Genomic DNA, 14,156 nt, shown 5'->3' on the forward strand with positions numbered 1-14,156 from the left:
GTGCTGGCCACCACTTTCCACAGCTTCCATTGGCCGGGAACAGCAAACCGCGACCACTGGGAGATTCGGGTGGCCGTGCCTGCAGACGCTCAATGTAAATACTGTCTTGCGGCCTGCCAGCGGATTACCCTGATGGGCCACAGGTTGCCCACCACTGCTGTAATGATTTGACTAGTAGCATTGTGTCCTAAAAAAGAAAGGCAGTTAATGTATAAAATATACCTTAAAAATGGGGCTTGCAAATGAGGCACTTTCTGTCACCTCAGGAGTGTTATTTCAGGTATGGGGTTTTTGTTTGTAATGGATTGGGCAACTCCTCTCACTTCATATAAACCTTGTACAAGAAGCTACCACAGTAGATGCAAAAGCAGGACAAAATGCTGGTGTACTCAGTAAATGCAATATGGGCCAAAGCCTCCGTACCCACTCAGTCCTTACCCATATAAAACGTCAACTAGGCCGCTAAGACCTTGAACCTGCTCCCACTGAAATGAGTGAAAGTTTGGTATTGACTTCAGTGGGAACAGAGTAAGGCCTCACAAGGGAGATGTGCCTGACTGAAGTCTGAGTAGGGACTTCAGCATTTGGCCCAATAACCACAAAAGGAGACTGATAGCTCTGGTAAGTCTACAAGTTGTATGATCATACCAGCATTCCCACTGAGAAGGTCTTACCTTCTTTCCATGCATTTCTCAAACTGATTCATGCCACTGTCTTTAATGTCATCCTGGACCCAATTAAATTTTAGCGGGAGTTGCACAGTCTGCTGACATGTTTAAACTTCCAGAATGAAAGCAAGGTTCTTACCTTTACATCTCCAAATAAGGCAGGAAAATCATGGGTGCTAGTCCCAAGAGCAAAATGGTACAGGATATCATCTTTCATTTTCTCAAGGTGAGGATTGGAGAGATGAATTAAGTTGTTTCTGTCATGGAAATGGAAAATATATATTAAACTAAAAAAAAAACTATGTTAAAATAACATTATTAAGGTTGTAAAAGTCTAGTGCTCAAAAGTTAGAAAAAGCCAGAATTAAGGTTGCCTGTGCATCTTTAACTCAACCTCTTGTGTGTATGCATTATGAGACAGTTTTTAATGACATGATCACATGCTGTTTTTTTCCAATAGACCCCTGCCTCATTCAGTGTACAGGATGGACTGTGCTCATTAAATGAGCAGCTATTCAATTTTTTGTTTTATCCTCATTGTTCAATGTGTGGCCCCAGGCCTTATTTACTGCACAATATTCAAACCTTGTTTAAAACACAGAATTATTAATTTCCCCATGGGTTTTTCTATGGTCCTCATCACTATAGAAACTGAGTGCTTCATAAACATTCATTTATTTTCACAGCCTCTCTGTGAGATGAAAGGGTGGTATTATCCCCCATTTTACAGATGGGAACTGAGACACACTAGTTTTGGGTGCAAACTTTGGGACTCCTAGAATCTGAGGTTTTGTAGCATTATATAGCCCTTTATATGTTCAAAGCGCATCTCTCATTGACTTCAAGGTATCTGTAAGCACTCAGCACTTCTGCAAATCAGACCTCAGCCTCTCAAAATGGGCAGCCAGAAAATGAGGAACACACAATTAGAGACCATCTGTGAAAAAATTAGTTTAAGTGACTTGCCCGCCATAACACAGGAACTTTGTGGCATAGAAACCTTAACATGAGATCGTCCTGTCTTCCTGCAACTCCCTTTTTCATTCACCTTCCAACTTCTTCAGTCAATGAGGCAGGGGTCCTACAGACAACAGCCTCCTTAACTACACAACCCTGATTCATCCCCAGAGCAGGTCCAATCTGTGCACTGAATTAAATGAGGCAGGAGTCCTGTGGAAAAAACACTACATGATTATACAGTTAAAGACTGCATCATCATGCATAGGCTACTCCTGGGGGAATTCTGTGCCACTGTGCATGTGCAGAATTCATGTCTGGCACAGAATTTTTTTCTCTCACAGAAAATACATTCTGCCCAAGAAGTGCTGCTGTTCCACCTTTCACCCACCAATGGCCGCTGTGGCACCAGAACAGCCAGCATCATGAACACAGCCGGCTGTTCTGGTAACACAGTGGCCTCTGGTGAGCAAAAGGCAGAACTGCAGCACTGGGACAGAATGTATTTTCTGTGGGGAAAAAAATTCTGTGCATGCTCAGTGGCGTAGAATTCCCCCAGGAGTAGAAGTTCATCACAGCACCCTGCCTGCAGAGCCAGGTTAGGACAGACTGAATAGGGCACATGGGGTTGCTGGAGGGTCATAGACTGGGGGTTCAGAATGGTTAATGGGGGGAATTGGGATGCAGGCTCAGGAGCTAGTGGGGTGACAATGTTAAGCCAGGGGCTGAATGGGAGTGGGGCTTCAAGGCCACATGGGGATGGGGACTGCAGGGACACATCGGGATGGGGGAGGAGGCTGCAGAAGCCCATAGGGATGGGGGGTGTGGAGACGGGCAGATGTGCCTGATTGAATGGAAGACACTTGGGGTAGTCAGGGTCTGCATTGGGGAGGCTTCTCAACTCCCAAACAATCCTGTCCCACAAAAAACCTGTTCCATACTTCTCCCACCCACACCCAACAACTTTCCAGGTTCACTCCAGGCTCTTTCCCTCTCCCTCAGCTCCTCCATTACCCCTGACTCCCCCAAGCTTCTGGTGTATGCAGGAAATGCAGTTCTGTATTGTAATTTAAATGAATTACTCAACATTCTCTATTAATATGCCTAATAAGAAATTTATTTGTAAAAAAGTGTGTGTGTATGTATGTATGTGTATATACCAGAATCTTTTTTTTTTGTCTGTATTGTTACAGACATACTTGCTGACAGGTATTTTGAAATAAAATTACCAAAATTATTGAAACTGGAAAGAGTATATTATTTTGAGAAATAAAATATGCAGAATTTTAAAATACTGTGCTCAGAATTTTTAATTTTTAGTGCAGAATTCCCCAGGAGTAATACACACATGGGGGGCCAAATGAAGGGTTGTATAGACAATCTTAATATTGGCATTTTATAAACTTCTGAGTGCTTGACTTTACAACTTTACTAATGTTCTTTTAATGCAGGTTGTGAGTGTGTGTGTGTGTGCAATTTTCTGGTTTTTTTTTTTTTTTTTTTTAAAGCAAACTGAAAAAAACAAATTTCATCATGTGGTATCATACTGATATGATATGATATATATATGTGGTTCAGCAGCAGAGTGTAAGTCTTAGATTCCCCATGCAGACCCGAACCTCTTAAGAGTAATGATAGTAGTAGTAGTAGGTTGTCATCTTCTATGTGGACCAGCACGAGAGTGAGATGAGACACACATCTTTCCTGTGGGTTTCATAGATATTTGCTGACAGCAGAAAAATAGTGAGATTATGGAATCTAGAGTTCCATTCTACACTCTGAGAGGAGAATGGTTACAAACAGTGATGAGCTGCCAAAATCTTAACAACGGGTTCCCTCCTCACCGCACGAGGGGGTTGTTGCCCACCCCGCCCCCCAGGACTCCTGCCCCATCCAACCAGCCACATTCCTTGACGCCCCCCCCAAGACCCCGCCCCATCCACCCCTGTCACCTGACTGCCCCCAGAACTGGGCAGGAGGATCTCATGGGCCACCGTAGTGGGTACCCACCCCACCCCTAAGAGCCAGAGGGACCCGCCGGGGGGTGAGGTGGGGAGTCCTGACAGTGCTAATCTGGGGCAGCTCCCAGGAAGCATCCGGCAGGTCCCTCTGGCTCCTAGGGGTGGGGTAGTGTAGCTAGGCAGGGAGCAGGGGGAGCGGCTGCTCCCCCAACTGATCACGTCAAAAGTGGCGCTGGGGCTGGGGAGCAGTTCCCCCTACATGCCCCCCATCCTGGGTTACCTGCTGTGGTGCAGGCGGCCCTTGTTGCGCCCCCCCCCTGCCCTAGCTCCCCTCTGCCTCCCTGGGCCTGAGTGTGAAGCCGTCGCCTGCTTCTCAGCCCGCCCTGGCTTCCTGCGCTAACAGCTGATTTGCGGAAAGCCGGGGGTGGGGGGCTGCGGGGGGGAGGCGGAGAAGCAGAGCGGGGCGGTGCTTTCAGGGGAGGAGGCGGAGCAGAGGTGAGCTGGGGCCAGGGGCGGGGAGCTGCTGGTGAGTGCTTTGCACCCACCAGATTTTCCCCAGGGGTGCTCCAGGGCTGGAACACCCTTGCGGAACAACCGGTTCTAAAAGGGCTTCTAAATTTAACAACCGGTTCTAGCGAACCGGTGCAAACTGGATCCAGCTCACCACTGGTTACAGACACTTCTCTCTGTCCCTCCACCCTAATCCAAGTCTGACTGCTCCAACCTGTTCCTCTCCCAGTCCTCCCCACCCCGGCCCTTTGTCCCAGTACCATTTTTCTTGGCCAGCCAATCCTAGTCTCCCCCTCGCAGCTTCCTGTCCAAATTCCAGTTCCACACCCCATTCCCAGTCCCAAGCTCCTCGTCCAGCCAGTTCCAGTTCCCCCGACCCTAACTTTTTGTCTCCAGTCTTTTTACCCAGCCAGTCCCAGTTCTGCTTTGCACTCCAGCTCCTCATCAGACCTATCTGGCATCTGTCCCCATTCCTCCACCCACTGGTTCCCAGTCCCAGTGTCCTTGTCCAGCCAGTTCCAGTCTCCTCCCTTCCCTTCAGACCTGCTTCCCCCATCCCACGCTGTTTCTGTCACTAGCTCCCACTCCAGTCTCTGAGAACAACCAGTCCCCATCTCCCCTCCAAGCTAGCTCCCAGTCACCTTGCCCAATAAATTCAAGCCTCCCCATCACATCCTCTTCCCCAGCTCCCAGTCTCCTGACCCAACCAGTCTCAGTCTTCACTTTCTCTCTCCTTCCCAGTCCTCCTGCACTGAACTCTGTGACAGTTTCTCTCTTTCCTCTAATTTTAGTACCAGTCTCACTAAGCTTCTTGATCCAATCTATTCCTTTCCTTCCCCTCCCAGTCCTCCCTGATTCTGCTCTCCAACCTGTCTGCATTCAAGTTATGTGGCTTCCTCCTTCACACTGCCTGGACACCTGATATGGGGGTTGCGAGTCATTGAAAGCACAAGAGACAGGCTCCCTGCTTTCAATTCAGGTGCCCAGCCATGTGGGGATGGTGCATGCCCAGTCCAGACACGTGTATGAGCTGTGAGGGGATGGAGCATGCTCAGTGAGCACAGAATCTTTGGAGAATTTAGCAGCAAAATTCTATGACATTCTACTGAGCATATATGAACTATGAAGTTTCAAAGACTTACAACTTTGTCAAATTTGAGCATATTTTTAGGGGACCAAAGGTATATCCCTGACACCCAGACCTCCTCATGCAAAATTTCAAGCCCCTGCTCCAAAGCATGGAGGTGCTAAAGCTTCTCAAAGAAGAAGTTGGAAGAATGTTAACATTGCAAACCAGTGTATTTTCCCTACCAGCCTGCATGGAAAATTTCAGCCCTAATGGCTGAAGTTTGAAAGTTATAAGGAGCTGAAAATGGGATCTTATAATGGCTCGTGTTAGGCAATCTTAGTCCTGGTCTACACTACGAGTTTAGGTTGAATTTAGTAGCGTTAGATCGATTTAACCCTGCACCCGTCGAAGCCATTTTTGTCAACTTAATGGGCTCTTAAAATCTATTTCTGTACTCCTCCCCGATGAGGGGATTAGCGCTGAAATTGACTTGGCCGGGTCAAATTTGGGGTAGTGTGGATGCAATTCGACAGTATTGGCCTCCGGGAGCTATCCCACAGTGCTCCATTGTGACTGCTATGGACAGCACTCTCAACTCGGATGCACTGGCCAGTGCATCCAGGAAAAGCCATGCAAACTTTTGGATTTCATTTCCTGTTTGGCCACCATGGCAAGCTGATCAGCACAGGTGACCGTGCAGATCTCATCAGCAGAGGTGATCATGGAGTCCCAGAATCACAAAAGAGCTCCAGCATGGACTGAACGGGAGGTACTGGATCTGATCGCTGTATGGGGAGATGAATCCGTGCTATCAGAACTCCGTTCCAAAAGACGAAATGCCAAAATATTTGAAAAAAATCTCCAAGGGCATGAAGGACAGAGGCTATAACAGGGACCCACAGCAGTGCTGCATGAAACTTAAGGAGCTCAGGCAAGCCTACCAAAAAACCCAAGAGGCAAACGCCCGCTCGGGGTCAGAGCCCCAGACATGCCGCTTCTATGATGAGATGCATGCAATTCTAGGGGGTGCCCCTACAACTACCCCACACCTGTACATGGACTCCTGCAAGGGAGTCTCACGCAACAGGGATGAGGATTTTGGGGACAAGGACGATGAGGAGAAGGGGGAGGTTAAAGATAGCGCACACCAGGCAAGCGGAGAAATGGTTCTCCCCAACAGCCAGGAACTGTTTATCACCCTGGAGCTAATACCCTCCCAGCCCGGGCTCCCGGACCTTGAAGGTGAAGAAGGCGAGTGAGTGTACCTTTGTAAATATAATACACGGTTTAAAAGCAAGCGTGTTTAAATGATTAATTTGCCCTGAAGACTTGGGATGCATTCGTGCCCAGTACAGCTAGTGGAAAAGTCTGTTAACATGTCTGGGGATGGAGCAGAAATCCTCCAGGGACATCTCAATGAACCTCTCCTGGAGGTACTCCCAAAGACCTTGCAAAAGGTTTCTGGGGAGGGCAGCCTTATTGCGTCCTCCATGGTAGGACACTTTACCACAGCAGGCCAGTAGCATGTAGTCTGGAATCATTGCATAAGAAAGCATGGTAGCGTGTGGTCCAGGTGTTTGCTGGCATTCAAGCAACACCCGTTCTTTATCTCTCGGTGTTATCCTCAGGAGACTGATATCATTCATGGTCACCTGGTTGAAATAGGGGAATTTTATTAAGGGGACATTCAGAGGTGGCTGTTCCTGCTGAGCTGTTTGCCTGTGGCTCAAAAGAAATCATCCCTGCTGTTAGCCACGTGGTGGGGGGAGGGGTGAAGCGCTCATCCTAGAGGATCGGGTGCGTGGAGGCTTTAGCTGGGTTTGTGCTGCACATTAACCCGAAAACATCAGCCCCTCCTTTTAAATGGCCAGTGTGTCTTTTTCAATTTTACTCTCCCTTTTTTGCTCCCGCAGCTGCAAATGTTTCAACGCTGCCACTAGCATCTCCATCCCAGAGGCTAGCACAGATAAGATGATGAAAAAAACGCACTCGCAATCAAATGTTCTCTGAGCTCATGCAGTCCTCCCACACTGAAAGAACCCAGCAGAATGCATGGAGGCAGACAATGTCAGAGTCCAGGAAAGCACAAAATGAACGCGAGGACAGGAGGGGTGCGCGAAGGATAGATGGCTGGAGCAACAGGAGAGGTGGTGGCACCGTGATGAGAGGAGGCAGGATGCAAGGCTGATGCTACTGGAGGATCAAACTGATATGCTCCGGCGTATGGTTGAGGTGCAGGAAAGGCACAGACCGCTACTGCAGCTCCTATGTAATCAACCGCCCTCCTCCCTAGGTTCCACAGCCTCCTCACCCAGACGCCCAAGAAAGCGAGGGGGGCGCTCCAGGCACCCAACCACTCCACCCCAGAGGACTGCCCAAGCAAAAGAAGATTGGCATTCAAGAAGTTTTGAAGTGCAGTGTGGCCTTGTCCTTCCCTCCTCCCCCACCCCACCCGGTGCTTCCCTCCTCCCCTACCCCTCCTAGGCTACCTTGGCAGTTATTCCCGTATTTGTGTGATGAATTAATAAAGAATGCATGAATTTGAAACAACAATGACTTTATTGCCTCTGCAAGCAGTGATCGAAGGGAGGAGGGGATGGCGGTTGGCTTACAGGGAAGTAGAGTGAACCAAGGGGGAGGGTTTTCATCAAGGAGAAACAAACAGAAGTGTCACACAGTAGCCTGGCCAGTCATGAAACTGGTTTTCAAAGCTACTCTGATGCGCACCGCACCCTGCTGTGCTTTTATAATCGCCCTGGTGTCTGGCTGCGCGTAATCAGTGGCTAGGCGATTTGCCTCAACTTCCCACCCCGCCATAAACCTCTCCCCCTTACTCTCACAGATATTGTGTAGCACACAGCAAGCAGTAATAACAATGGGAATATTGGTTTCTCTGAGGTCTAAGCGAGTCAGTAAACTTTGCCAGCGAGCTTTTAAACGTCCAAATGCACATTCTACCACCATTCTGCACTTGCTCAGGCTGTAGTTGAACAGCTCCTGACTACTGTCCAGGCTGCCTGTATATGGCTTCATAGGCCATGTCATTAAGGGGTAGGCTGGGTCCCCAAGGATAACTATAGGCATTTCAACATCCCTAACCGTTATTTTCTGGTCTGGAAAGTAAGTCCCTTGCTGCAGCTGTTCAGACAGACCAGAGTTCCTGAAGATGGGAGCGTCATGTACCTTTCCTGGCCATCCCATGTTGATGTTGGTGAAACGTTCCTTGTGATCCACCAGTGCTTGCAGCACCATTGAAAAGTACCCCTTGCAGTTTACGTACTGGCTGCCTTGGTGGTCCGGTCCCAAGAAAGGTATATGCTATATCCCCACCACAGTTAGGGAATCCCATTGCAGCAAAGCCATCCATTATGACCTGCACATTTCCCAGAGTCACTACCCTTGATAGCAGCAGCTCAGTGATTGCGCTGGCTACTTCCATCACAGCAGCCCCCACAGTAGATTTGCCCATTCCAAACTGATTCCCGACTGACCGGTAGCTGTCTGGCGTTGCAAGCTTCCAGAGGGCTATCGCCACTCGCTTGTGAACTGTGAGGGCTGCTCTCATCTTGGTATTCTTGTGCTTCAGGGCAGGGGAAAGCAAGTCACAAAGTTCCATGAAAGTTTCGTAGCCACTGGGAATCATCCCAGACCCGCAACACTATGCGGTCCCACCAGTCTGTGCTTGTTTCCCAGGACCAGAATCGGTGTTCCATGGCATGAGCCTGCCCCATTGCCACCAGGATGGCCAAATTGCTGGGGCCCATGCTTTGAGAGAAGTCTATGTCCATGTCCTCATCACTCTCGTCACCGCGCTGCCATCGTCTCCTCGCCTGCTTCTGGAGGTTCTGGTTCTGCATATACTGCATGATAATGTGCGAGGTGTTAACAATGCTCATAACTGCTGCTGTGATCTGAGCGGGCTCCATGCTTGCCGTGGTATGGCATCTGCAGGAGAGCAGAGTTGCAGGGGAAGCAGTAGTTGGATGACAAGTTTTGCAGACCTACTGCACCATCTGCTGCCAGGACACAACAGCTGAGCGGGCTGCACGCTTGCCGTGGTAAGGCAAGACAAGAGCAGCCGAGCAGAGTTGCAGCGGATGACAAAGGTCATTTTGAGGACCTGTGAGACCACCAGGAGAGCAGAGTGGCAGTGGAAGCGGTGGATGATGATGGTCATATAGAGGACCTGCGAGGTGGATTTATAGCACCAGGAGAGCAGAGTGGAAGCGGAAGTGGTTGTTCGATGACAATAGTTTGCAGCCCTACTGCACCGTCTGCTGAAAGCAGTATGACGCGCGCACGGAAAAAAGGCACAAAACAATTGTCTGCCATTGCTTTCACGGAGGGAGGGGCAACTGACGACGTACCCAAAACCACCTGCGACAATGTTTTTGCCCCATCAGGCATTGGGAGCTCAATCTAGAATTCCAAGGGGCGGTGGAGACTGCGGGAACTGTGGGATAGCTACCCACAGTGCAATGCTCCGAAAGTCGACGCTAGCCACGGTACGGTGGACGCACTCCGCCAACTTAATGCACTTAGTGGGGACACACGCAATTGACTGTATAAAATCACTTTCTAAAAAATCCACTTCAATAAATTCGACCTAATTTCGTAGTGTAGACATACATGTAATAGGGAGTGCTACCAGCCCTGCCTAAAATAATTTCATAATAAGCAGTGAAACTGGTTGTGGAGCCTGCAAGGCTAGGGAGGAGGTGAGGATGGGGGTGTGGTAGGCAGGTACAATGTGCATCACACCCTCCTGCCACATGAAGAAACTGCAGCAAAGTTCATATGGCTTGAGGCTGTATTATATTTCAACCAGCCCTCCCCCCTTCTTGAGGATTTGAGGGGCAGTCCCTGTGGGAATCCCAGGCAGAGTGGATCCACTGGAGCCATGCACCCAGACCATAGTGGGAGGAAAGCAATGACAAAATTTGAGTAGGGGCTGGCGAGATTGGTGACAACACAAATGGGGATCTGAAAGAGGAGATAAGAGAGACAATGTGGAAGAAGTGGAAATCAGAGACAACATAGTAGGGAGAAAAATACTGAAGAGTAAGAGAAAACAGAGAATAGAGTGTAAAAAAGAACAGAAAGGGAAGAAAAGACATAAATAAAGACTGGTTTCAGAGTGGTAGCTGTGTTCGTCTGTATCAGCAAAAACAACAAGGAGTCCTTGTGACACCTAGCCTCTAAGGTGCCACAAGGACTCCTTGTTGTTGTTTTTTTAAATAAAGACTGATAAACCATTTGTCTAGAAACAGCTCCTCTGACTAGTTAGTGAAAAGAGGTGGTGCATCCAGAAAAACCTGACTGAGGAACTAGAATATGCCAAGAGCAATGGGAAAATATCAAATCCTTGACACTTTGATACCCTCACATTAAGTTGAATGCAGACCAGATAGAGGAAAATTATATATGCAAATTCTGTATTAGGCCATGGAAACTTTGCAAAAGTCAGCTTACAAAGTGAAGCCATAGCAGGTTGGAAACTCTAACTATTAGCCAGAAACTGGTGTAGACTCTTGGTGTACCCCTCAAAGTACTTTGTGATTACGGATCCAATTTTGGTTGGACGAATTCCTGGAGATATCATCACATGACATAATCTTTTATTAAAGATTAATCTTTCATTCTTGGAGACTCCAGACCAATCCTGGAGGGTTGGCAATCCTATTTATGATACATGAGGCCAAAGGCCCAGTGCCTTCTGCACCCAGAATCATGAACTAATAGCTTAGACTTTGTCTACACTTGAAAGTTATATCTACATAGTTACGTCAGTCGGGTATGAAAAAACCACAGCTCTGACCAATGTAGCTATGCCGACATAGCATCGAGTGTAGACGCAGCTATGTGGACAGAAGAATGCTTCTGTTGAGGTAGCTATCATTGTTCAGGGAGCTGGTGTTCCTACAATGACAGAAAAAAAACCCTTCTGTCAGCGTAGGCTGAGTCTACTCTACAGGGGTATGCTGACAGTCTCTGCAGCGCACACATATCCTCAGTAATGCATACCCTGGAGTGGCTCATTTCTGTTGGGAATATGGCTTAGTAAATTTAGGTTTAATCTTTAAAAAAAACAAGAAGTCAATTTTATGGAGGTTTATGTAACATATCCTTCCAGTAGGGAAATTAGTTCCCAGTGAAAGAATTGGAGAAAATAGGGAAATGTTATAAACATTTTTCCCCTAACAATTTGAATATATGAATAGTTTAATTTTTTCCTAACAATTTCTCTCTAAGATTCCCTGGGCTATGTAGTCCCCTTCTCCCCCTCCCATCCTCTCTGCAGAGAGTCAGATCTGTGAGGTTGTGGAAGGAAGCTGAAGGAGGTTTTAACCAGTAGTGTAGTCAAGGGTAAACGGAGTTGCCCACTTCTCATTTGGGGAATATGGAGTTTAGTTTAGGTTAGTTTACCTACTTCTTTTTTTACTCCTACACCACTGTTTTAAACTGACCCATCCCACACAATGTAACAAATCACCCTTTCAAAATCAATTCACTGTCTTTTAGAAAAACTAAATGTTCATTAAGCAACAGTTTTTCATTTGGCTTTAACAAGAGACAATGGCTGAAAAAGCAGATTGGCATTTTGGACAGTTTAGCCATGCGCTCTCCCCACATCTTACTGGTTCTAACTGTCCTCAGAAAGTACTTGGGTTACCTTTGTTCTCCTATTATCCCTCCTCCTATTTAACACACTTGGTGTAGGGATGATGAGGTTGCAGCCATGCCCCAGAGAGTGCTGATGATCAGCTATGACATCATCAGAAAGGCCCAGCTGGCCCTGCAGATTGTGGCTTTGGACAATCAGTGTCCCCAGACCAATACTCCACAGTATCACTCAGAAGTATTTCTGCCAGATTACATGGGACTTAACCTCTTTGTACCAATAATACAGAGCAATTACTTGACTATGGTGATATTTGCTGGAGTCACTACAAGATTCAAACAGGATGTGTTTTAGAATCATTCAACAGTTTGTTTTTGCACATGCAGAAAACACTTTGTTTTTATTTGGACACCAGCCCCTTTGTGATAAAAGCGCAACCCAAGACACAATGAAGTAAACTGTAATACACTAATCTCTCTCTCTCTCTCTCTCTCTAGATATATGTTAGGGCTTTCGATTAATCGCAGTTAACTCACGCGATTAACTCAAAAATATTAATCACGATTAAAAAAATAATTGCAATTAATTGCAGTTTTAATCGCAGTGTTAATAGAATACCAATTGAAATTTATTAAATATTTTGGATGTTTTTCTAAATTTTCATATATATTCTATTTTTTGTTGTAATTGAAATCAAAATGTGTGTATTATTTTTTATTATAAATATTTGCACTGTAAAAATGATAAACAAAAGAAATAGTATTTTTCAATTCACCTCATACAAGTACTGTAGTACAACCTGTGTCATGAAAGTGCAATTTACAAATGTAGATTTTTGTTTTGTTACATAACTGCACTTAAAAACAAAACAATGTAAAACTTCAGAGCCTACAAGTCCACTCAGTCCTACTTCTTGTTCAGCCAATCGCTAAGACAAACAAGTTTGTTTACATTTACAGGCAATAATGTTGCCCTCTTCTTATTTAGACTGTCACCAGAAAGTGACAACAGGCATTTATATGGCACTTTTGTAGCCGGCATTGCAAGGTATTTACATGCCAGATGTGCTAAACATTCGTATGCCCCTTCATGCTTTGGCATGTGTTGTAATTGAAATCAAGATATCTGATAATGTAGAAAATATCCAAAAATAAATGGCATTCTATTATAATTTAACAGTGCAATTAATCCTGCAATAATCGTGATTAATAAAATTAACCATGAGATTAATCACACTGTTAACAATAATATAATACCATTTATTTAAATAGTTTTGAAAAATACTATTTCTTTCATTTATCATTTTTACAGTGCAAATATTTGTAATAATAATATACACTTTGATTTCAATTACAACACAGAATACAATATATATATGAAAATGTAGAAAGCCATCCAAAATATTTAATAAATTTCAATTGGTATTCTATTGTTTAACAGTGGGATTAAAACTGTGATTAATTGCGATTAATTTTTTTAATCACGATTAATTTTTTTGAGTTACTCACATGAGTTAACTGTGATTAATCAACAATCCTAATATATATATATATATATATATATATATATATATATATATATCCACAAATATTGTCAAATTCACAAGGCATGTTTCAACACCACTGTCTTCATGATTGGCTTTAATACTGTGTCCCTCCCTCCTTCTGTCTGCATTTTGTCCTTATAGGGCCACACCCTTTAATCAGATGCATACAGATGGACCCCTGCACCCACAGACACCTAGGGCCTTGGGCTCTAATCTTGCAAACACTTACATACGTGATTAACTTTACTTCAACAAGTAGTGCCATGAGTTTACGATAGTAAAGTTTTTGCAGCACTGAAGCATTACATGGTAAGCTCTTCAGAGCAGAGAACTTTTCCTCTTGCATCTGTGTGAAGTGCCTCCCACATTTTAGGTGCCAGCTAAGTAAATAAAAAATATCTGAGGGCTAACCATTAATCTTTGACACTCAGTTTCTTATACCAACACAAATCTAAAGAAAGAATGAGATAATTGGATTGAAATATTTGTTCAAAATTCCAAAATACATGGGATGAAATTCTGGCACCATTCAAGTCAATGGTAAAGCTCTCATTGACTTCAGTTGAGTCAGGGTTTCATGCACAGTCTACACTCGATTTTCCAGTATAAGTATACTGGTATAAAGAAAAGGAGGACTTGTGGCACCTGAGAGACTAACAAATTTATTTGAGCAACAGCTTTTGTGAGCTACAGCTCACTTCATTGTAGCTCACGAAAGCTTATGCTCAAATAAATTTGTTAGTCTCTCAGGTGCCACAAGTCTTCCTTTTCTTTTTGCGGATACAGACTAACACGGTTGCTACTCTGAAACCTGTCTTTATAC

The 14,156-nt window shown here is 45.4% G+C and overlaps 1 protein-coding gene across 3 annotated transcripts in view; it reads right to left on the reverse strand.

Annotated features, from left to right (window-relative positions):
• Window positions 1-14,156, reverse strand: part of UPP1 (uridine phosphorylase 1) — a 31,861-nt gene that overhangs the window by 13,558 nt on the left and 4,147 nt on the right. For all 3 annotated transcript variants that reach the window (XM_048839233.2, XM_048839232.2, XM_075125576.1), the window contains one exon: window positions 808-925. In XM_048839233.2, the coding sequence (XP_048695190.1) occupies window positions 808-925 (118 nt within the window). The remainder of the gene's footprint in view (window positions 1-807; window positions 926-14,156) is intronic.

Source organism: Caretta caretta, chromosome 2 (assembly GCF_965140235.1).
Source record: "Caretta caretta isolate rCarCar2 chromosome 2, rCarCar1.hap1, whole genome shotgun sequence".
In the NCBI taxonomy this organism is placed as follows: domain Eukaryota; kingdom Metazoa; phylum Chordata; order Testudines; family Cheloniidae; genus Caretta; species Caretta caretta.